The 25,867-nt window shown below is 33.7% G+C and overlaps 1 protein-coding gene and 1 pseudogene across 4 annotated transcripts in view; one reads left to right on the forward strand and one right to left on the reverse strand.

The window, feature by feature from the left end:
- Nucleotides 1-25,867, reverse strand: part of NKAIN2 (sodium/potassium transporting ATPase interacting 2) — a gene marked incomplete at both ends in the record, with an annotated part of 994,683 nt that overhangs the window by 501,778 nt on the left and 467,038 nt on the right. For all 3 annotated transcript variants that reach the window (XM_080806156.1, XM_080806154.1, XM_080806155.1), the window contains one exon: nucleotides 18,976-19,113. In XM_080806156.1, coding sequence (XP_080662282.1) covers nucleotides 18,976-19,113 — 138 coding nt within the window. The remainder of the gene's footprint in view (nucleotides 1-18,975; nucleotides 19,114-25,867) is intronic.
- LOC308345106 (protein SET-like) lies at nucleotides 22,324-25,537 on the forward strand (annotated as a pseudogene). Its single transcript has 2 exons — nucleotides 22,324-22,344; nucleotides 24,598-25,537. The product of its transcript is annotated as a protein SET-like (transcript).

Genomic DNA, 25,867 nt, shown 5'->3' on the forward strand with positions numbered 1-25,867 from the left:
AATGTTGGTGGGAATGCAAACCAGTGCTGCACACAATGGAATATTACCCAGCCATCGAAGAGAAAGAAATCTTGTCATTTGCAGTGATGTGGATAGAGCTAGAGCATATTATGCTAAGCAAAATAAGTCAGTTAGAGAAAGACAAATACCATATGATTTTGCATGTATGTGGTATTTAAGAAACAAAATAAATGATCAGAGGGGGAAAAAAAGAGAGATCAAACCAGAGAACAAAATAATGGTTACCAGAGGGGAAATGGGTAGGGGGATGGGTTAAATAGGTGATGGCGATGAAGGAGTACACTGGTTGTGACGAGCACTGGGTGTTTAATTGAAGTGTTGAATCACTAAATTGCACACCCGAAACTAATGTTACACTGTATTTAACTAACTAGAATTTAAACAAAAACTTATAAAAAAAAAAAGAATAATTCAAATAACGAACACAAATAATGAAACAACCATCACTTTATCGCCATGGGCACATCAATAGGCCCAACAGTTTTGCATATCTATGCTCCCTGAAGCAGAAAACATATCATCTGCAGAGTTAGTGAGATTTGTTGTAGATGGTTGTGTGTCGCTCTCGAAAGACAAAAAAGGTAGAAAATAAATTATCTAAGTCGGCGTAACCAGGATGGGCTGAAGTTTGCTAAATTGTAACTAAAATCCTAAATGCAAGAGCCACAGTTTATACTTAGAGCCTGTGCAGCCCTCTCGGGCTGAGAGAAAAAAACAAAAACAAAAACAAAAAACAAAAAACACAGGAAGACTGAGCCATATAAGGTGGCAAGGAAAGGCTTCCTGTGAAGGCTTTTCCCCTTCCTTAGGTCAACTGAAATTATCAAGGGCTGTTTTAGTTTTCATATAATTTGCATTTTAAGTACCAAACATTTTTCTGTGATGACACTAAATTTTTAAATAGCAAAATGAAACAAAATTCAAATTAATTGTTTGGATTTTGGCTATGGCTATGGCCTTCAAGGATGTTCCTCCAGGATAGCAGTGAGACAGTCTTCCTTCCCTCCTTAGGAAAGTAGAGAAAATACTCAGTACCTGATTATAAAAAAGCAAACAAGAGCCTTGCTTTTAGTTAACAGGCCAAAAAGAATACAACCAGAAATAAAGACAGCCAAATGACTGATCAATTTACAGATTTAAAAAATCTATTTTCTTGAACTACACTGCAGGAAAATAAAACATAACAAACAAATGAAAAACCTCTTGTGAGTCACCCCGCAAAAAAGATGTCACAAATCTTTACATACCAGACTCATCCCGAGGGCCTGTATCAAAGTGGATGTCTGGCCCCCACTTCCAGCTATCAATCGAGCAGGGCAGAGCCTATAGATAATTTGCATTTCTAACAGTTGCCAGGGGATGTTTTGAGAATAAATGCTTTAAGGAGTCTTGAATCCCTTATCTGAGGGATGATAATTTTGTCCAGCAACTCTGAGAGTTAGGAAAATCAATGTTAGACAAATACTTATATACTGACTCATCATTTGTTAGCTAAATGCCTGAGAGCCAGTCACTTAAAAGAGCTCAGTCTTTCATGATCTACACATGCTCTCCATCTTGGAAGGATTCAAAGAAGACAAGTTAACTGAAAAGACTGGTTTATACTGTGCAAGTCCTCTTAATTTTGGAAAAACTAAGTGTATAAATAAATAAATTTATGTATACATAAATAAATATGGAATTGGAAGGAATTAAAGTACAAAAGGAATCTCTAGAAAAATGAACTAATAAAGACCAAAACTTTTTTTAAAAAGCTTACTATTAAATCATTTAGCTTAGAAGGGCATTTTTCTTCTATAAAAAAATTGTTTTATTTAATTTATGTGCAGTCTTTTCCCACACCACTGGCTTAACATCCTCTTGCTTTAGCAAAAATTTAAGAAAGATGCAGACCTATAGCATCCAAAGCCAAAGAATAAAGCAAGTCTAAATAATCCTGAAAACAAGAACACAGTTGCCCAGGGGAGTAAATGCCCTGAATTTACATTCATTTTGTGGTTATAATGTGCATACTAGATGATGTTGGGAAGATGACTGGGATTAACAAAAAATCTTGATAGGTCTCTTCAGAGAAGAAAGGGGAGTCAAAAAAGAAAAAGGGAAGTTAAAAAAATCAAGGGAAGCTTTATTATTTTTATGATGATAGAATGGCGGAGTATCTCTTCCAACAATTTGTATTTTGAGCCAACTATTTCCTGGAATATAAGATTGAATTAAAAGTCCATATTCAGGGGCGCCTAGGTGGCTCAGTGGGTTAAAGCCTCTGCCTTCGGCTCAGGTCATATCCCAGGGTCCTGGGATCAAGCCCCGCATCGGGCTCTCTACTGGAGCCTGCATCCCCCCCGCCACCCCGCCTGCCTCTCTGCCTACTTGTGATCTCTGTCAACTAAATAAATAAATAATATCTTTAAAAAAAAAAGTCCATATTCACTATATATCAGAACCATAAATGTATGAAAAAGATGAAAATCTAAGTATAATAACAGAAAGATCAAAGTTTCCTTGACTGTTGATTACTGACAAAAATAAAAGCAGTAGGGGACTTGAATGATTTCAGCAATTAACTATTTACCAATACACCTCATAAATGAAACTTCGTACTGTGAAAAATAATCTAGATACTAAAAGTGGTTTTAATATAAAATGTTCTAAAATTGAAACTTTACATTAAGTAATATAGATTAAATGGAAGAGTTTAAAATTTTCCTAATCCCAAAATAATTCCAAAATCTGTCCAGTCCAGCAATCTAAAATTGATTTCACCTAAAAAAAAAGCTGCCACCCTTCCGCTTATTACTCTACAACTGCACATGAAGACAAACTTTAAAAAATACATCCACTGAATATTTTTTGAGAAAAGATGCATAGCCAACAATAGAAAAAGAAAAATGTGGGCGCCTGGGTGACTCTGTGGGTTAAGCCTCTGCCTTCGGCTCAGGGCGTGATCTCAGGGTCCTGGGATGGAGCCCCGCATCAGGCTCTCTGCTCAGCAGGGAGCCCGTTCCTCCTCTCTCTCTCTCTGCCTGCCTCTCTGCCTACTTGTGATCTCTCTCTGTCAAATAAATAAATAAAATCTTTAAAAGAAAAAAAAAGAAAAAGAAAAATGTATTATGTGTAACATGTATAAAAGCTCTTTCATCCATCCTGAGTTTTCTGAGGACAGTCTCCATTTCCTCCTTCTTCTATCCAGATATCAGAGCTATAAATATGCTGATATGTGAATCTGTGACCAGTTGAGTATCAATATAACTATTTCCCTAACTTTCTAACGTATTCGATGGATGTCATCCTTATATTCCTACATACTTCTACAAAAGAGCTTATAAGATGTACCATTTAAAATTATTCTTCTCCTGAAAGGATATAATTACAAATACCCTATAACTTTCCAATTATTAACAACAGGAGCACTAAGGATGGATTGTGAAATCAAATATATTAGCACGATATAAATGAAGAGCAGCATTAAAAGAACAGGCTATTCACAAAATAGAAGTATAAGGAAGGAGTAAATGGTATATGAGGGTTATAACATAATCTGTACTTAAATCTTTTATGTTTTTAATAGATTTTTTGCAGCCCTTCAAATTTAATATGTTGGAGAAGTTGAAAATATTCAGATAGTTCAACGAAGTGGCTGAAGTACAAGAAACAATTTTGTGAGAAAAGAGGAAAGAAAAATACCACTTGCTACATGGAAATACAATGAAGAAAATAATGTTTTAAGTAGTCCTTGAGTTGTACTCTGAATACTAATCCAAAACAATACATGAGTCTGAAAATAATTCTTTGGCTCGTCATTTAGCGGTATTTTCAGGTTCTAACCCCAGGACATTGTTTGCAAATTCACTTGGAATTTGATTTTGCAGAAAAACATAATTTCCTTAATAGACATGACATTTATTAGACATACTGCATACCCCTTCTACTTGTATCATTCTAAATATTTGTGTTTTATATTTTATAAGTCTCTTTTTCTGCCTCCTCTTGGTAGCTAGAGTAAGTGTTAGCATCCCCATTTTAAAAATGAGGAAACTCAAAAAAATTAAAGTAACTGCCACAGTGTAACCCACATGCAAGTGTGTCTACATAATAGCAATATGAGGTACTAGGAAGGTTACTTAGTTTCACTAAGCATCAGTGGTCCTCTGTAAAACTTAATTTTTACCATTCTACCTTAAGTGACCATGGAAAAAACTTAGATGACCATTTATATATATATTATAGTGAATATTGTTACATATGAGACCTCAGGGTAATTGTCATTATCATAATTATTTCAGGTTTAATCATTATCTAGTAACCCCTGTGCACGATTAATAAGAGACAGAAAGAGAGAGACAGAAGAAAAGTTGTCTTAGTGCTGGTTTGATCTAGTACAAAGGGGTAAAAACAAGACATCAGGCCTCAAATGAAGTCACTTAGAGTAAGTGACTTCACCAAACTGAAAATTGACCCTAATTATAGCTTTAGCTCTCCCAGAAATGGAATCTCAAACCAGTCACTCAGGAATTGCCTGATAGTACAAGTTGGGTTATCTGTGTAATAGATCTCTGCCATCCCCTAAAGAAAAGTAACCTACATTTTTTTTTCCTGCCTAGTATAAATTTTTTGTTCCTGCTCCCTTCTGCTTTTAAAAGTCCTTCATTTTATACACTCCTTGGTGCTCCCTTCTATCTGCTAGATGGGATGTGCTCAATTTGAGTTGACTTTTGCTCACATAAACTCTTAAAAATTTTAATATACCTCAACTTTGAACAAAATCATACCACAAAGGATTTACCTATATAGAGAATATACCTTTTTGCAATTGTGCAAAACGCACATCTAATGTTAAAGCAGATGGCATACCCAGAAGTCCCAAAAGGACTAGATATTAGTGAAATATTTTTCTCCTAAACAACTCTGATTTTCTTGATTTTATTAATTGCTCCTAATATTTGTGGGGAAAGTCTAAATTAGTTTGTATTTACTTCACTGCAGTATAACTTATTCCCAGATCACACTGGAAAATGTGGAAAAAGTGGTATTTTGGTGAAGTCATTTAGATACAGAGTCTATCTTATTTTTGTAGAGTACTGCCATTATTTTGTATACAACTTCTCCCACTTGCATGTAACCCAATTTTAATGGAATTTTTAGTTGTATAATTTTGACATCATGTATTTCATGAACTTTTTGCATCTTCTTGATAATATCTGAATTTTTAAATATTCCTACAAACCAACTATGATATAAATACTTTCTAGTTAGACATTCATTTATACACACATAGCTAAATAAAATGGTAAAATGAAAATATTAATAAAGAATAAAATAAAATGTTTTCAAGAGCTAAAGAATTAAATCCTCAAATATGTTTTAAAAGAAAAGACAACCAAAAAACTTTTTGGTCTAACAACTCCATTTTATCACTGTTTCTTGCTTTATGAATTTCAAATTTATACTTATATTCTGTATATAGTTTATTATGACTGAAAGCAAACTAAAAAAAATGAGTTCAGAGTTCATTATGCTCTGATTTACAAGGAGTGAAAGCTGAGTGGAGGCTTAATCATGAACAAATTTAAATCCAAGGTGTTTAGTGTTTAAAAAAAAAGAAGCAATTTCGGGGAAGTGATATAATTACCTAGGTAATACTGAAAAGGCAAAAATTTTTTGAATTTTAAAATTTGCAAAAAATAAATATGTGATTCTTTACATATTAACAATATTGTACAAATAAAGTGGGGTTGTACAATAATGGATAGTCTGTTTCTCATAATGGAGAGGGTGACCATGGTACAGGAAAAGAGCCATCACCAGATAAATGGCAAATGTTCTCTGAGGTCTCATTCGTTTTCACTATTTTATCAAGAACAGTGAGTTTAAACTAGAAAATTGCCTTTGGTAGAATAATTTTTTTTAAAAAACAAGTTCATTACATATATTTTTAGTTCAGAAAAGCCTTAATTATATTATGCTTTGGGAATAGGTGTTAGTAGCAGATATCTAAAAGCAAGTATTCTATCTGGTTTATTGTAATTCATTCACTTTCAGTCCTAATGCATCAATAATAGCAGGAGCATAAAAAACATTACAAAGGACACTAATTTCTCCTTGATAAAATTGTATTAGATTTGTTAAGATTGATACAGTTTTAGCCTCTTTCTTAAAACCAGTGAGTTTCATTCCCACAGTAGCTGGTGCTAGCCCTCTTCCATGCATGTGAGCAGTACAAAAGAGGCTGGTCCATCTGATTGTTCTAGACTGACCTAAAGCTACGCGGCTAAGATTATTTTAATTTTTCTAAGTCGGCAGCTGACAGCATCATGCTAGAAACCTCTCAAAATGTCCACACACTCCCCAAAGCCTTTGATTAAATGTCTTGCATTAAAATAATAATAATGAAATAATAATAGAAAAGGAACAAGAAAAAGAGAATGAGAAGGGAGAAACAAAGGTTTTCTAAGATGATGGAATGACAACTTTGTCAAAATATAATTTTGCCTCATTATAAGTTTTCAAACAAAAACTAGTCTGCAAGTGTAACTTTAAATGTAAATATAAGCATTTAAGCCTTTAATCAAACACTAACCTTTCAAAACAATGACAAAAGAATTAAAATAAGATGTCTCATGGTCCCAATTTTACTGTTACTATGAAGTGAAATTATTTAAAAACTAGTAGCTTCACTTCCAAGGGGCATCTACTTGCACACGCATGCTAATTTTTCATTCGAAGAGCCTTTTCCCCCATACAAATAAATCTAAACAGAATGATTTCAATACATGCAGTAAAACATTATTTTTATGAATTCCTTAAATAGAAGTGTGCCTTTATAAGGAAAAAAAAGGGGGAGGGAAATTGATTCCATTGTGTTCCAGAAAATGACAGGTCTAGGCAGACAGAGGTTTAACTGTGGAGTTTAGATAACATGTTCTGGTGTATGGAGTTCCCAGATGAGTCAAGGTTTCCAAAAACCACTGACAAGATGTCTACACATAAAACACAGAGATGACCAGGAAAATGACAACTATTCCATTAAAGAGACAGCTGGGCATTCAAAAAGTATCCTGTAAGGAAAACTGTTCACAAGGTACCTGAAGGGTCAACATCAGAATATTTTGTGCTATCGCTTCAAAGAAAGATTTATTTTGAAATAAATAGCATAAAGAATATTCTACAGAAGTGATTTTATAGGAATTACTACTCCCAAAGACCACTTCTTTATTTAGTGTCCATTTGGCTGGAATGGTAAAATGAAAGCTGTTAGTGTATTTCAGAATTAAGTAACTTAAAGTGGAAATCCTTTGTTCAGTCCCAATCCTTTTTTTTCCCACTTTTAAAATTATTGTTTATAATTATTATTTAATACACAAAACCATGCTAAGAAAATTGAAATCAAGGTAAGTCATAAATCTACATCATCCATTTGCCATAGTCATTGCCATAAAGATTAGCAAATATACTGGAGGTGGTGCCTAGGCTGCCAAGAACCTGTTTCTTCCTATTGCTGTGGAGGGAGAAGGGAGGGAGGGCAAAAGCAGGAATGAGATGACTTTGATATCTGTTTTCACTTTCCTCTTGATTCAGGGATAATACTTCGTGAGATGAGGAAAAAAAAAAAAAAGAATGAGGAAAGAGAGCAGCCCAGGGATAAAGAAGATATTTTTAAAAAGAAACCAAGTATTCCTGAAAGTCTACAACAATAACATAAAATGTAAGCTCCAGAAAATAGATGCTCTGTCAAAATTTAGATTACTAAAATCATGGAAGAAGTGGAAAACTTGAAAAGACCAATTACTGTAGAATAGATTGGAAAGATGATTAAATAGCTACCATTCATGAAAGAACCAGGACTAGATTATTTCATAGATGAGTTTTAGAAAACATTAATATCTCCGATACTATTTGAACTGTTCCAGATCATAGAAGGAAATCTCAATTTATTCTTTGAAGTTTGCATAATTTGCAAAATATTATAGGTGAAAAGCTATGAATCAATCTAATTTTTGAATAAAGTTGCAAGAAGTAAAAATAAAAATATTAGAAGTAGAATACAGCCATTGAAGCAAAGGATAATATATTACAAATAAATAAGCTATAGCCTAGGAAAGGAAGGTTGGGTTAATATAAGAACACTTACTAACCTATCTGAATGCATCTAAAATTTAAAAAAAGGAAATATTATCATATTAATGTAGATTCAAAAATATTTAATAAAATACATTGCCGTTCCTGATAATTGAAGGAAACTACTTAATTGCAATAAAGACTACTTATTAAAGAGCAATTTTACAATAAATAACAAAATAACTAAAATCTTTAATTTTAAAATCAGGAATGTGACTGAGATTCTTGTTATTGTCATTTAGATTTAACACTTTCTTAGAGAATCTTATGAATGCATTAGGATATAAAATAAATACTATTAATACTAGACATAAATGAAATTTTCCCTTTAAAGATATTACCTGAAAAAATCCAAGAGATGCTAGAAAATCTTCACTATATTAATAAGAGAATTCAAACATGAAAAAGGTGCCAAAGACACATATTTTCTCCATTTTAATAATAAAAACTTAGGGGAAAATATTCTATTCACAATTGTTATGAAACCTACAAAACATATATGAATGAATTTAACAACAATGGCACAAAATCTATATGAAAATGTCTACAAAGTCTTATTGAACTGAAGATCAAAATAAAATAAGACAGATTAGAATGGAATGACATTAAATTCTCAATGAGAAATCTAAACTTCATAAATTATCCCTCTGTCAAATTAATTTTTTAAAAAACCCCACAATTCTAATTATAATTTTAATAGGTTTTGTTTTGTTTTGAATTGAATATAATGATTTTTAAATTAACATTAAGGAATAAAAGCTGGAGAATAGCCAAGGGAGGTAAGAACAAGTAAAATATTGAGCAGACTTGTTTGACCATTCGTCACAATACTATAAACCCATTAAAATCACAAATTAGGTAGTGACATATGAGGCAAATAAATCAGTAGAAGAGAACAGAGAAAAAATATGAGAAAAAATCCAGTACATTTCATAATTTAATATAAACAAATAAGATATTTCTATTATTTGGGAAAATAAATGGTAGAACAAATGGTTTCCCAATGGAAGAAAATAATGTTGGTGTCCTACTTAATATTAAATACTAAAATACATTCCATATTAATTAAAAGCTACTATAAATATTAATAAATATCTTGGAAAATAATGTAGGATATTATATGCATAACTTCATTATCTTCATAACTGAGGCAGGAAACTTAGAAAATACAAATACTTCCTGAGATAAAAATTTAAATAATACTCATTTTAGTCAATGGGACCAAAACAAAAAAACATTAAGAGAGATGTGGAGAATTTTTTTTAACACATACTGAAGGGTGACAGGTTAATTCTTTAATATCAAAAGATGTTAATACCTATAAATAGAAACTAACTAGAAAATAAACATCTCAAGAAATGGGCAAAGATTTGGATCTTTTACAGTAATTATAAATTGATTTAAACATATTCAAAGAGCAATCTGGGACTATAAGATTAAATAGATGTCATTAGATTTCCATATCTTTGCACAACACTTTGTCATCCTCTCAGATCTCATTGATAAAAAGGAAATGATCTCAAAGTAAAACATGTGAAATGTTTATTGTTATGCTTTTGGGTTAAAAAGGTAAGCTGAACATACAACGTGTACACTTCTGCAACTATTAGGAGCAGAACATCAACAGCAGAGATATTTCAGCCAACTGATGGAAGAAGAAGACCAGACATACATGTATTGATTAATAAGCAGAGTGGAACAATTGCCAGTCCACTGTCCATGTGGCGGGGTGAACAGACGCAAAGGAAGATGAACTGTTAGGCAGAATTCTGCATATTCTGGAAACTTGAGGAAGGAACGTGTGAACAAAAGTGTTAAAAATGGGCCAGAGGTGGGGCGGGGGGAGGTAGGCCAGAGAACAGGGATAATCCCTCTATGACTTTGACTTTTAGAACCAGCCAAACATTTATCTTTCCAGAGAAAGAAAAGAGATTTTTAAATAATTAAGTAAATAAACAAATAGCTATAATATATAATAACTGTTAATTGAAATGATCTGAGTTTAAGGAAGGCAAATGTTCAAATGCATACAGAATCATCAAAATGATACATGCAAAGTACAGAGCTGAAGGCATTCATGTCTTTTCAAATTAAAAGACCTATAAATTTTTAAATTATGTCCACACTTGAAATGCTAACACAAGTAGGATAAAATGAGTATTTCAAGAACTTCTTTTAAAATCATCTATGAAAGAATGAGGAAAAGATTGATATCAGACTTCCCATCAGTAGCACTACTCCCTAGAATGCAACTGAACAATGACTTTAGGGTCCTAAAGAAAAGTGACTCTCAACCCTGAATTCCACATCTAACAAAACTATTACTCTATTACTCAACTGTAAAGGTAGAAAAAATTCAGAAAGTTTACCTTGCCAACATGCCTTTTCAGGAAGTTGTGTGAAGAGTATCAGAAAGAAAATACATTGCATCTAAGAAAGAATAAATCTAACTCATAGAACAGAGCAGGGAAGATAGATGTCTAAGAGGCTCAGAGAGCAACAAATTTAGGTAAAAGCAAAAAGAGAGGGTACTATGAGAGAATTCTCTAGGGAAGAAGAGCATACCATTAAAATAAAAAGCTACAGATAATATCATGATCAAATATGAAGAAAATGGTCTAAATTCAAACAGGAAAGCAATGTGTTCCCAAGATAACAGTAAAATGGATACCAAACAATAGATAGAATGAATCAAGAATTAAAAATGTATTTAGGATATAGCTAAAAAACAAACAAACAAAAGCAAACAACAACAACAACAACAAAAACTCCATTTCTCTTTTACAAAAGAAAAAAGAAAGGCAACCAGAAACTCTGGCAGGGGGTGAAGGGTGGTAAAAACAAAGTATGATCCAAAGGTAATTTCAGGTTAAAATGATTTCTTCACTTTTACATACTCTCTAAAGTATATTCTCTACATATATAGATGATATACATATAGATCAATCTATCTATTCCAGAATAACTATAAAGAGAATAGGACCAGTGGGAAAGAGGTAAGAGAAAGACTTTTATTTTATTGTAAAGCCAATTTTAGTATTTGGTTCTGTAAAATATCTACATGAACAAACTTGATTTTTTTCAGGAAAGTAATACATACACATATATATCACAACATGTTTCCTCTTCAAAATATTTTCCCCAAAATTATTAGATGATTTACAAACATGAATTTCGGTTGTCAAAATGTAATTACTTATATCTACTACATTTTATAAATTTTGAGTCACAGCCTAACTAACTCCAGAATGAGAGCACAGACTATCTTCTTGTAGAACAAATGGCCCACACTTCCCCAAGGGAACACATCCTTTTGAGAATAAATTGCATTTACCATGTTGCATGATTACATTTATTTTAGGACTACAGGCTAAATCCATAAAACTTGTAATGATGTTTTGTTTTTTCTCTTTTCCCTCCCAGGCTTATGGGAAAAGACTTATTTTCACAACTACTCTAAGTCATTAGAAGCATTGTTAATTTACTACTATCTCAAGTCTCTTCATCTCTAATCTACATTGATTTTCTGTCCTGAACACAGAAAGTGTGAATTTTTAATGCTTTAGCTGCAATAAGTTTTCTTTTGGATATTTTTTCTCCAAGAAAAATTGAATGAAAGAGGCAAGGCAACTGCTTGAACATAGATTAATAACTTTCTAGAAGTGACTGCAAGGAGTGTACAAATTTTTAGGGAGGTAACATTATTAAAGGATATAAAGAAGTGAAAACATAAAGAAACATATGACCTAGAAATAGGACATACAAAGTGCTTCTCATTTATTACTGTTGGTTATAATCTCTGTCAGGACCTGAGCTCCATGAGCCATTAAAATTCAACTCATGGCCCATTATCAGTAAAAAGTAAACTTGAGAAATTTAGAGTTTTTTTTCCCCCATACAAATTAAGTATGTGACTATCTGCTCTCATAGATCTTCTAAGGTGTGTATCTATTTCCCAAATTGCCATATCAGAATGTTTTAAAAAATGGGCCTTAGATCTGTCCTTTGTTTACTTATTTATTTAATTTTGAGAGAGAGTGTGCAAGAGCACAGGCACAGTAGAGGGGGAGGGGCAGAGGGAGAGAGAGACTCTTAAGCAGGCTGCGTGGTAGGTATGGATCTATCTCAGGACCCTGAGATCATGACCTGAGCCTAAATCAAGAGTCTGATGCTTATCAGACTGAGCCACCCAGGCACCCCAGGTCTTCTGGTGCTTCGGTTACTATGTGGCTCTCAGGTCTTCCCTGGATGACAAGGAGTTACTTTTCTTTAGTATGTTAGCTCAAGGAGAAGAAAATCAAGGAAGTCAAAGCAGGTGAGCTTGTCTGAAACTGCTTCATTGTTGTCTTCTTAATCCTGTGCCTTCGCCTTCAACGGGAAGAAGGATGTCTGTCAATTCACAAATCAATACTCATTGAGAAACACATGTAATTTATTTTTTAAAAATTGTTGTAAGGAAACAGAGTGGCCCAAATGGAGCTGCAGTTCTTAAAAAATGGTCAGAAATTAACATTTAAAACTTCAATATATTAACTAAAAAGGGTGTTCAATTATTTTATTAATTTGAAAGAATGAGTATGGATATAATGATACAGTCTAATAGTTTATCATTCTTTTAAAAAAATTATTTTTGTGTGTGAGAGAGAGAAAATGTGCATGTACAAGCACAAGGGGGGAAGGGCAGAGGGAGAAGCAGACTCCCTGCTGGGATGGGAGCCTAACACAGGAGTCAGGACTCCATCTCAGGGTCTTGATATCATGACCTGAGCTGAAGACAAGCACTTAACCTACTGAGCCACCCAGATACCCTAGTTTATCATTCTTAAAACACGAGGAAGAAGGATGAATGAACACTGGGTTCTTTTTCTAGCCATCACAGCCCTATTTTGTCAAATTAGCTTTAACCACATTATTTTAATCTCTTGCTTTTTCAGTGATAAAACAGGAAACTATTCCAATCATTCCTATTCATTTAATTTTAGGATTAGCTATTGCAGTCTAAACTGATGTCGTGGCAAACCTCTGTGCTAGATATGATAACATACATTAAAACATATTTTGTCAAATGATATGGGTAATACATAATATGTTTTTTTTTTCAATTACATAGACACAAATTCATCAATTCTTTAGAGCTCTTTACCAATAACAAATATGGGAGGAGATACTTTGTCTTTAGTTGATATATATTAGATATAAATTATACTATATATACAGATGTGTCTATATATGAATTATCATCATCAAAATGCTGATTGCTATAAGAAAAGAAAAAACACCATTCTAAATCACTACTTCTGGAAATTAAGGATGCCCTATGATGATGTTCTTTTGCAAGAAAAAAAAATCCATCACTAAGGGTTTTCTGTTCTTAATTCTTGAGACATGAGACCATTTCCTCACTAAATACAAAACTAAAAATATAATCCTTGATAAAGGATGGCAGATCACAATTTAAAATCTAAATGCTCTCCAAATTGCCATGATGGATTTTAAGTTTTCCAATAACATAACAAAACTTGTTTTCATTCGTTAGATAGATTGTGGCCCTCTGTACTGTGCTCCTAAGTGACACATCAGTACAGGGGTTAAGGGCATGGGTTTGGCAGTTAAAAGGACCTGGGTCTATAAACTAACTCTGCTATTTCCTAGGTAGGCATATGAATTTGGACAGAAATTGTGTGAATTAATATGAGATTCCTAGGAACTGTAGAGGAAGATGTCTAAGAGCATCTGTAGAAGGTAATGAAAGTGGTTTAAAAAAAACTGATTCTTATATTCCTGTGATCCTGGTACGCTGTCCTCTCCTTTATTTTTATGAAATCAGAGTAGTGGATTTTTAGCTATTTTAAATTTATTTCTAGTTTCAGGACTGGGTTTCCTTGATCAAACCAGTGGGTCCAAGCTAAGAAAGGTATTATATTTTCTGTCAAAATAACTTAAATAGAAAAGAAAAGGGGAAAGTCGGGGGAGTAAGAGAGGAAAGAAGAGAGGATGCAAGGAAAATAGGAAAAAAAAAAAAAAGGTAGGAAGGAAGGAAAAAAGAAAGAAATCTTTTTGGCCATTCAGTAACCCATATTCTGGTAATGTCACCAAGAAAATTCCTGTGCCTTGAGCAGTTAGGAAGTTACACACTCCTCAAATTACTTTAGAAAACTTAGAGCAGTGCAACTTACTAACATTTTTTGGTCATTAAGAAACTGATCTCCTATCACATCCTGCTTGCCAGTATCTTTAGTCCAGATGAAGATGTGCTGGACAATTCCATTTATGACATGAGGAATTGCTTTCATGGGAGCCATTTGTACGTATTCATTTATAAATCATTCTGCAAGAGTTAACTAGGCCTTTCTGGGGGGGATTTGATGTTGTCAAGAATTCTATAATACACAGGCTTCCTATGGGTTCTGGCTTCAGATTTCCTTTGCTTAGAATTGAAATCATCATTTTCCTTCAACATATTATATTCCTTGAAATGCCAGAGACCCTCTAAGGGTACTGTTGAGTTCTTTTTCCAGTTACCTGTTTTAAATTTTTAAATATTTTGTCTTCACTCTTAGGAAAAAAAAGATTAGTAAACAAAACTCATGCTTTTCAAAAGGATAGTAAACAAAACTTATGCTTTTCAAAAGGATAACTAAATTTTATAATTTTTTTAAAAAATTTTTATTTATTTATTTTAGAGACAGAGAAGGAGAGAGAGTGTGTGTGGGAGGGGCAGAGGGAGAATCTCAAGCAGACTCCCTGCTGAGCATGGAGACTGACATGGCTTTTGAGCCCACAGACCCTGAGATCATGACCTGAGCCGAAATCAAGAGTCAGACCCTCTAACCAACTGAACCACCCAGGCACACCTAAATTTTATAATTTGTAAAGCAATAGAAGATAAAGGGACAGGGAGTTTATTTTAACAAAAGACAAAGGGGCAGGGAGTTCATTTTAACAAGAGACAAATAATAAACATCAAAATAAAAATTGATGATATTTAAAGGATAAATATCTTTACTATATGATCAATACATAAAAGCTGTTATGATAAACACTAAGACTCCAAAGAAAAAAATAAGCAAAAGTAAATACATACCAAAAGACAACCCTTCCAAAAAGGATATACAAATGGAAAATAGCTAATGAACATATGAAAAGTCCAACTCTGTCAAGATAAGAAATGCAATTCAAAACAAAAATGACATTTTCTTCTCCTATCAGACTGACAAAGGTGAGAACAGATAATACTCAGGATCAGGAAGAGTGTAGTAAAATAGACTCTGCTGTACACTTGTGGAAGGATAATTCAGTAAAATAATGTTGGATAGGTAATTCCCAATTATATACTAAAATCCTTAAAATTGTTCATGTTATTTCATTATACTGAGATATTTCTTCTGAGGGATGAAATCACAAATAAAGATGAGAGTATTTTTATGAAGATGATTATATGGAATTATTTATCATAAAACAAGGAAATCACATAATATATAATATATAACAACCCATAATATATGTTATGTATTATTATATAGTATGATAAACAACAAGAGTGTAAAAGGTTAAATGAATATCTATATGAATTTAAAATTGTTTCATAAAATGTTAAAAGAGATGAAGACCTATTTGAAATGTAGAAGAATCTGACATGTTTCTTTTTTTTTTAAATTTTATATTTATTTGACAGAAAAAGACACAGTGAGAGAGGGAATACAAGCAGGGGGAGCAGAGAGAGAAGCAGGCTTCCCGCTGAGCAGGGAGCCAGACATAGGACTGGATCCCAGGACCCAAGCCAAAGGCAGATGCTTAATGACTGAGCCACCCTGGTGCCACAGAATCTGGCATGTTTCAGTTGCACATACATGGAGGAAATATGCAGAAATATTAATAATAACTTTCAGTTTGAAATTATGAGTGTATTTCTATTTTTAAAGTGAATTTTTTATAATGCAAAAATATAAAACAGCAAATAAAGAAATAATAAAGGTCTATATATTTAGGGGAGAGAAAAATAAATTTCACTGTTCATATCTGAATCTCCAGGACACAGAGAGCTTTTGGAAATTAGCTAAGTGCAACAATACATTATCTTTAGTTACAGCTTGCCCCAGTTATGCATTTTTCTGCTAAACACAGATTTTTCAGTGATCACAATTTCTGGCATCTGTAATTTCATTCAGATTTCTTTTAACTTTCTTTAATTCCTTTGGTCATCTTTAGGCAAATTAAAAATATTAACTCCATTTTTATGTCAAATTCTCTACCTTCTGAATCAATGTTTGACTTTTAACATAGCATAACAGACATTAGATTCCATTAATTTGATTATTCAGAAGTTTGTTATACAGAAAAAACTCAGAAATAAATAGCTAGACCAGAAATCAGTACCAAAACTGAAATGATACTATAATATAAACCTAAAACACAGCATTAGTTTTGAGAAAAGGTAACAGGTGGCGGCCAGAAGGGCTATGAGGAGACTCTCAATGAAGACAGGCAGGACAGTAAGGAACTGATTTTTGAGGACTGGGGAAAAAAGGATTTATAGTAAATTACTATCTGAACAATGAGCTTGACCATTGGCTGCGATACTAGGAAGAGAGAAAATAAACCTATCAACTTGTGGATCTGGCTAAGTGGATTTCCAAGCAAACAGCTGACTGTGTTGTCACCTTTTAGCCACACATAGTATGATCATTATAAGAGAGGGATGAGCAAAAGAGAGACCAATTCAGTTTCTAAGCAGAATTTAGAGAATTTATTTCCAACTCAGAGCTTTCAGAGTTGGAAAATAAAGGTTTCACATTTACAGAATCTCCAACTGGCAAGAGGTTTTTCAAGTAAGACAGTGTCTCAAGGAAAAGATCAAATTCAGAATGCTGTTTGCAAGTTGAGATAAAAGCAAAGATGTTGCTCTAAGACCCATTGTTAAGACCTCAGAAAGATTTCAGAGACACTCTTAGCTATATAAAATATCTAACAATCTTAAAGGTGTTGCTTGGCATCTTAATTCTCATCTCATGTTAGAGCGAACAGCCTGTCTTCAGAAGATTTGTGGGTACGTGTTTTATCTAAAGGGATGGGATTATAATTTGATACATAGAAATTCTACAAAATCATTTAAAGAGTTGTGGCAGCCTGGAATAAAAGGGAAAAAAATCATTCAATCACTAACTTAGAACACCTTTCTCTATTTTAAATGGCTTGCCATTCTATCACTAGTCTATACAATTTAATATCATTTCACATAATAATCACGAGAAAAATATTATAGCTAACTTTTATTGACACTTCTTAAATACCAAGCATTGTGCTAAGGACATTTTACAGGATATTCCATTTATTCCTCCCAACAAAACTCTGAGTTTTTAAACTGTTCAAACATTTTGATCCACATCTAGATTTTTATTCCAAGATCTTTATCAGAAACAGAGATGACATATTTATAAGTTTATACTTAGAGCAACATTATTTATACACATAAAATCACAGAGGACCCTCAAAGTCTAATGAAAGAGAACAGTTAAATTAAGAATCTTTCATATAATGACTTATAACTAATTAATTGAAGCTTAAGAGATAATATAATTATTCTCTTATTTTTAAAGTAGGAAAACCAAAAATTGGTGAGGTCATGCTTGTCTAAAAATTAAAAAAAAAAAAAAAGGCAGATACAAGATTTCAGTCCCAATATTATGACTTTGGAAAACCCACTCCCAATCACTGTACTATTTTCCCTATATTGGATCATATTACAATTGATATAAGAAAGTGAATGGTCCTATCATATCTTATATATTGAAAAACTTCACCCTGCAACAAAACACATCGTACTTTTTACATGATTCACATGGCTATATACCCTTAGAGAGGACATGGACTCATTTCTGGGCATGCACCCAGAGAAGAAAGCTATGACAGTGGATCCCTTGGTCCAGCTGTCACAACATTGTCTGTTTCAGTCCCAGGGAGCTTTATCTAGGTTCCAGATGACTGGGACAGCAGGTCAGAAGAGGGCATCTTTTATGTGAAGGAGGCCTTTGTGAAACCTGAGAAGGCTTGCTGGTTTGTGTTGAATAAGGCAGAGTTTTAACTGCACTGGCTTATATATATATTCCTTTACCATAAAATTGCTTTATAATTTTAAATAAATGCTTATAGGCTTTTCCTTTGTCAAAAATAGAAGAGAAAAAATGATGAAACTAAAAAAAATCTACATTAATGAAGAGCTATAGCTGAGATCGGAGGCACATACAAAAGTAAAAAATTCTAAGTTATGGTTCCCATAGCAACTGCAACACAGTTGGATTTCACTTTTATGTTAAGTAAGTTTAACTTGAGTGGAGATGCAAAATACTTCCTCTGAAGCAAAAAGAGAATTATGGAAAATATACAGACTACGGTCTAGATTCTTCCGGCTTTCAAAAGTATCAAATATTAACCCCAATATATGTAAATATTTTGACATCAGAGCTACATACTCATTTGTATTGATTTTAAACTATATTTATTCAATTTATAAAATATTATTTAAAATGGGGAAGATTCCCATCAAAATCTGTTAAATCAAAGGACACAGTCTTATAGTTTGGAAATATAGGGGCATAGTTCTGTTTTTAATTAAAATGGAATACTTACTGGAAGTGTAGTTTATGAAAATACAATCTGATTATGTTCACCGTCAAGTGTTTTAAACTTGACATTTTCAGTTACTGTAAATGTAATCTGAAACTAGGAAAACAACCTAATAGTACTTTAAGGAGAGGATATACATATACATTTTCAAGACACTTGTAGTTTGCATCTTTACTCCAATTTTTCTTTTTTTAAAGAAGCAGGAAAGGTACTTACTCCTGTTATGTAACGAGGTCTATATTGAATAGTTCCAAATAAACCAAGAATGACGATAATAATATGTACAAAATTTGCCAGGATAGGTGCCCACTGATATCCAAGGAAGTCAAATATTTGCCTCTCCAGCACACAAACCTAGAATAGCAAAACAGGATATATAAACATAAGCACAGTGGTGAGAGGGAGAGAGAGAGAAAAAGGATCATATTGCATTATAATTAACAATTATAATTGTGTTACTCTATCTGGCATTTGTCTTTAACAGTGAGACTGACATTTTCAGGTATATTTCAAAGAAACACTATGGAAGTTGTAGATCCACAGAGAGCTACAATCTTTTTAAGGATGATTTTGTGGAGGTATCAAGCCATATTCACAGGATATCATCTGTGCAGTTGAAGGATAAATTATATCGTCATATGCACTAACTCTTGGATTCATCAACCAGCAAGTTTGCAAAGTCCACACAAAGGGTTTACTGTTAGGATCTGCTCAAATGTCATTATAGAGGTTGGGAATAAAACAAAGGAGATTGACGTAGAGGAAAAATAACTCATCACCAAGTCAACTGACCTGGATTCTGGACTTAGATCTGACTCCAAACAGCTGTAGTCCCCTAGCTAAGTCTAGCCCTTGTCTGGGATTCTGATGCCTCACTTTTAAAATGCATGATTTTGACTATTGTTTAGGGTTCTACTACCCCAAATTGACCTGGATTATAAATTAAATATGACTTTTTTTTCCTGTCATACCCAGTTATCTATATAACTGGCAAAAGGGTGAAAAAAGGACATTAAAATAATGGGGAACAAATATAAAAATAAAGCATCACTGTTATAAAAGCAAGGAACTGAGGTCATTTCAAATTATCCTACATTAATCTGTGCTTACAACTTTACAGTTAACACACAGGTACAAATCTAAGGAGTAAGAGAAGAAAAACAAAACCAGCCAGCCAGCCAACCAACCAACCAACCAGACAAAAGCTGCCAAAGTCAAGAAGTGCCATTTGATATTGAGAAGGAAAACCTTGATAGCTATCAAGTCTCTCATCAGATCTAACAAAGCAAAAGAGGAATGGTGAGTTAAACTCAGCTTCGTCCTTCGTGTCTTCCCTCAGGTGGAATGATAATCAACTGTTTGGAGTAAAACATTATGAAAGGACCTGATGATCTTCCACACAGAGATTCAACATTTTTTTTTTTTTTTCAAGCCAGGTTTTAAAGAGAAAGTTTTAAAAAACCCTCAGTTACTAACATCACTGTGCTTTAATGATATTCCTTGTCAGGATACTAACTCTCAATTAGTGTGCTTTTAAATTAAATACCTGTAGCTCACTTTGAAGATTCCTTGAATGATCATTATTCCCACTGCATTTCTTTAGCTGCACAGCACACATTGCCACCAGACATTGAAAAAGAAAATAAATTCATGACAACTGTTTGCATAACACTTCTGTTTCCTAAGGCACGCTGGGTACCATATAAGGGCTGTAATGGTAATCCAGCCTTGTCAAATCTTCATTTTCACTTAGTCTTGGTGGTGATTAAAAAAGAGAGAATGTAGTCTGTTCTACCTTGCATATTCTAAATTCACAATACCCACTGGAGTTACAAAAGTGGAATGTAAATAACATTGCCTATGACTCCAGATTCATAAACCTTGAACTGTCTTCTGATGAAACATTCCTTCAATGCTATCATGTAGTCAACACTGCACATAAAGGAGACCCATTTGTGGTGTTAGGAAGTATTATGCATGCCTTGTTTTCGAATCCATTAATGGTACAAAAAAATAAGTGGTTGTTCTCAGAGTCCCATTGCTAATCATCTGTATAAAAGCTCACTCCAACATAGAACTCTCCATCTTGATCCTATGAATAAACAGTAAGTAGGAATGTAAACAGCAGCAAGAGGAATCTAAACTCTATAAATTTTGAGCGTCATAACTGTGGGGACCCAGCAGGGAAAAAGTATAGAGGATGAAATGCATTAGTCAAACAGTGGGAAATCTCTCAATAAATGCACCAATTATGGAAGAAAATAGCAGCACCATCATTAATTATAAAAAATATATAGATGATAATATACTCGCAAAGCCTGCATGGCTAAATGAAGTTACATCAACATGTATTAGTCTTTTTTTTTTAATGACAGAATTAATACTTTCATCAAACATTACTTACAAGGTTATGCAGGCTGAATAAGTTAATGTGCAATTCTTCACATAATATTTCTGCTTTTACCCTTGATTGGCCCTATTAGCCATCATAAGTAGCTTTATCACAGGTTCTGTAATTTAGAGCTGGTGCTGGAGAAGGGAAGGTTTTCTGAAAAATTCAGAGTATAACAGGAATGACAATATATGGAAATAGTTGCAGTCTTTTCTATGAACTCCTTTCCAACTGAAAGAATATTAACTATGGAATTACTGAAAGGGTGGTGGGCATGGAGGCAGGAGAACAAATATTAGTTAAAACACTCAGCATGTGATGGGCATTCTGGTTATCCCCAGTCATGTATTACCTCATTAATTCTGCACAAACCCCAGAGAGGTCAATATTGTCTTATTTTTCAGATTAAGAAATCTAACATAGAGTGTGGCTAAGCGATTTTCTTGATGTCTTAGAAGGGATAACAAACAAACAAACAAAACAAACAAACAAACAAAAACAAAACCCCAAAACACGGGGCTCTGTGCACAGTCCCTTAGCTGTGTCCCTACGTTGCAGACTTGTCCAAAACCAAAGTCCAAACCAAACCCAGTCCAAAACCAAAAAGCTTTTGCAGTTTATGCTATAGGCCTATGCTGGTTACAGGGTACATGCTATGTTTTTACCTTATTATTTACTGTGAAATAATGTAGAGAATTTCTTTGATCATACTTGTCAATTCACGACATTAGTCAAGGCAAATCTCCTTTTTGGTTTTATTTTATTTTCTTATTTGCCTCCTTCAACCCATGTTCTGCCTTTAGTCTCCTTTCTCCTATTGGGCCCTCTGTAATATAAGTGCTTTACGTCTTTTCCACACTCGTCATACAAATATATGTATATGGCCTTGAGAAACATATACAGATCTCCCTTGACTTACAATGGGGTTATGTCTTGATAAACCCATCACGGGTTGGAAACATCACAAGTCAAAAATGCACTTAGTACACTTCATGTCTCAGACATCCTGAGTCTCAGACATCCTGAGGTCTTCCTTGTGGCTTGAATGTGCTCGGAACACTTACATTAGTGAACAGAGGGAAACACCACCATCTAACACGAAGCTATTTTATAATAATGTGTTGGATATCTCATGTAATCTATTGAATACTGTATGCACAGTTAAAAACAAAATGGGTGTATGGGTACGGAATGTAAGGGTACTGGTTGTTTACCCTTGTGACCCTGTAATTACTTGGGAGCTGTGGCTCCCAGCCTCTTGCCCAGTATAATTACAGAGGCTTGCACTGCATGTCACTAGTCTGGGGAAAGAACCAAATTCACAATTTGAAGTAATTTTCTAGTGAATACATATTGTTTTCATACCACTGTGAAGTAAAAAAAATCATTAAGTCAAACTTTCCTAAGTTGGGGATTGTGTGTACTGCTGATGTTTCTATGTGTCATTTTCAAATGAAAGGTCTTACGGAATAAGTCTCTTTCATGCTTGTCTGTTGAGCTCTATATAAATTTAGTTCTTTGTGCTTGGCTTCTAGATAGTAGTCTATTATTAATGCATAACGTGGTGCCTTCCACAAAGAATTCTATTTTCTTACAATACTATTATTTATGAAGTTTCTGTTTGTTAATATAGAGGCTAATCTTTACTATTTATTATTTCTGCATCTATGGAGATAATCACTCCATTCTCTTCTATCATTAATGTGATTGTTTATATTGATAGTTTTTGCCATGTTCAATTATCCTTTTCTTCCTGGGAAAAATCCCTACTTGAAATTTAATATTATTTTTACCACAGTTTCAGTTTGGGTTAAATAAAATTTTATTTGGTAGTCTTGTATGGATTAACTGACCCAGAACTTAATTATCTTTCTCTCTTTTTATCTATCTCTGTTAAAGAGGTTGCAACAGCCTAAAAACATAAGGTAGAATGTTCATTTAAGCACTTAACAAACTTTGAAGAAACCATCAGTCCTATTCCCTTTCTCCAAAAGTAACCTGTGTCAATTTGTGGAAGCATTGTTAAGTATTTAGCTTTTCAGGAAAATATTATATGTACTTGCCAGCACATAGGCCTTTATCTGTCATATACATGTGTGTGAAATTTTTTCACACAATTTTATTTACATCAATAGGATTGCAATGTACATGTGGCTTTTTACCTTGCACTTTGTGATGTTTGTGGATGTTTCCCTACATGACTACAACCTACATGTAGAGATCTACCTCATTATATCCTCATTTAAGCATTCTATTTTAACAGATATTCATTTGGTTATCAATTTTTGGCTGTAACACACTTGAGTGCATTAAAAACCTTGTATATGTGTGTTGGTACATCCACAGGCTAAATCCCCAGAAGGGAAAATGCTGAACATGCTGAAAATTCTGATTGCAAAATGGCAAATATTATAAAAAGTATTATTAATTCTCTTTGGTATATACATATAAACTGTTTAAACATGAAAATGATTCCTCTTTTGCATTTTAGCAAACATGAATTTTAGTAATCACTGTTCAACTGCAGAAGTTTTCATAAACTGAAAAAGTTCAACTTCAACTGGAAAAGGTTTTCAAAAACCTTTCTTATAAGTACATTAAGTAGAATTCATCTCACTAACAATGAAAACAAATATTCATAAAAAGCGTCTGTGAAATATCTTTAGGATTAATGTATTTATTGACTTTTCAAACTAGAAGAGAAGAGACTCACTCAACACTCCTCAATGTACCTCTGAGAAAACTGGGCCCAATTAAGTAAATAATTTGCTAAGTTAAGTTTGACCCCTTAATAGGAGAGTATTCAGTCTGAAACGAGTGTGCTTCAAATGTTTGCATAGCAAATTGAGAGTCACTCATATTTCCTAGGTAGCTATTGCCATTTAACTTTATTAACAAGGCAATTACATGTGCACAAACACTTTAAAATATATTTTTTAAAAGCCATAACAGGACGTTTATAGCTAGTTGTTTTCAATGGGTGGGACTCAGAATTGGTTTCCTTGAGACCTTGCATTCTGTTAATAACTATTAAGATTTCTTAATAAATTTTTCTCCAAAATATTTCTGTAATTTTATGTCCCTAAAATATAACTTGTAGTTATTACAACTGATACGCAAAAAAACTGATTCACAAAATTTGAGAAAAAAATTGGCTTTTTTATACTGTCAAACATGGATTCCTTGATTTAAAAAGAAATTTAAGTGTGTTATTAGAGGCTAGCAAAAACCAAATTGTTTCTACTGCTAAATTATAGATTGAAATTAAATTTTTCTATGGCCACACCTGTTCTTCCTGTACCCTCTCCGATTTCACTGTCCTCACCCTCCATCAGAAACCCACACTTTCAGACTGTCTCCACACACAGGTCCCTGGAGAGAGATAAGATAGCCTTAGACTGGGATGCTAGGCAAGCAGAGTTCCCCAATTAAAAGTCCCTTTGCAGAGCAATCAGAGCTTCCAGACGTGCCCCTCTCCCGGCTTCGTGGAGTTTCCTCGAAGTACAGCCCCCAAACTCCAGTCTCTGCTCCCGCCTCAAAGAAAGAAATAGAGACTGCCTCCTGCCCCCAAGCCAGGGCAGATGTCAGCATCTCAGTACTTGTGTAAGGGAGAAAAAGAACAGCAAGAAGCAATTGAACATATTGATGAAGTACAAAATGAAATAGACAGACTTAATGAACAAGCCAGTGAGGAGATTTTGAAAGTAGAACAGAAATACAACAAACTCCGCCAACCATTTTTTTCAGAAGAGGTAGGAATTGATTGCCCAAATTCCCAATTTTTGGGTAACTACATTTGTCAACTATCCACAAATGTCTGCACTGCTTGGGGAGGAGGATGAAGAGGTGCTGTATTATTTGCCGAGAGTTGAAGTGACAGAATTTGACGATATTAAATCAGGTTACAGAATAGATTTTTATTTTGACGAAAACCCTTACTTCGAAAATAAAGTTCTCTCCAAAGAATTTCACCTGAATGAGAGTGGTGATCCATTTTCAAAGTCCACTGAAATCAAATGGAAATCTGGAAAGGATTTGATGAAACGTTCAAGTCAAACACAGAATAAAGCCAGCAGGAAGAGACAGCATGAGGAACCAGAGAGCTTTTTCACCTGGTTTACTAACCATTCTGATACATGTGCAGATGAGTTAGGAGAGGTCACCAAATATGATATTTAGCCAAATCTATTACAGTACTACTTGGTTCCCGATATGGATGACAAAGAAGGGGAAGGAGAAAAAGATGATGATGATGATGATGATGATGATGATGATGAAGAAAGATTGGAAGATACTAATGAAGAAGGAGATGAGGATGAAGGTGAAGAAGATGAAGATGATGATGAGGGGGAGGAAGGAGAGGAGAATGAAGGAGAAGATGACTAATGGAACACTGATGGATCCCAACCTTCCTTTTTTAATTTTCTTCAGTCCCTGGGAGCAAGTTGCCATCATTTTTGTTTTTGTTGCTTTTATTTTTTTTTTTCTTTTCCTTTTTCTATTCTCCTCTCGTGCTCATTTGCCCTGTTTTTTGAAGTCTCCTTTTTCTCTCCCTTTATATGATGGTTCTCAGCTTATTTGGGGGGGAAATACGTTGAGCAGAATACAGTGGGAAAAGAATCTCTACCCCTTTTTGTTCCAAATTCATTTTTGTCCCTTCCTGTCTCAACAAAAACAATTATGGGATCAATACCACCATGCTCTGTGGGAAAAAAG

The sequence above is a fragment of the Martes martes genome (genome assembly GCF_963455335.1).
Source record: "Martes martes genome assembly, chromosome: 6".
Classification (NCBI taxonomy): Eukaryota; Metazoa; Chordata; class Mammalia; order Carnivora; family Mustelidae; genus Martes; species Martes martes.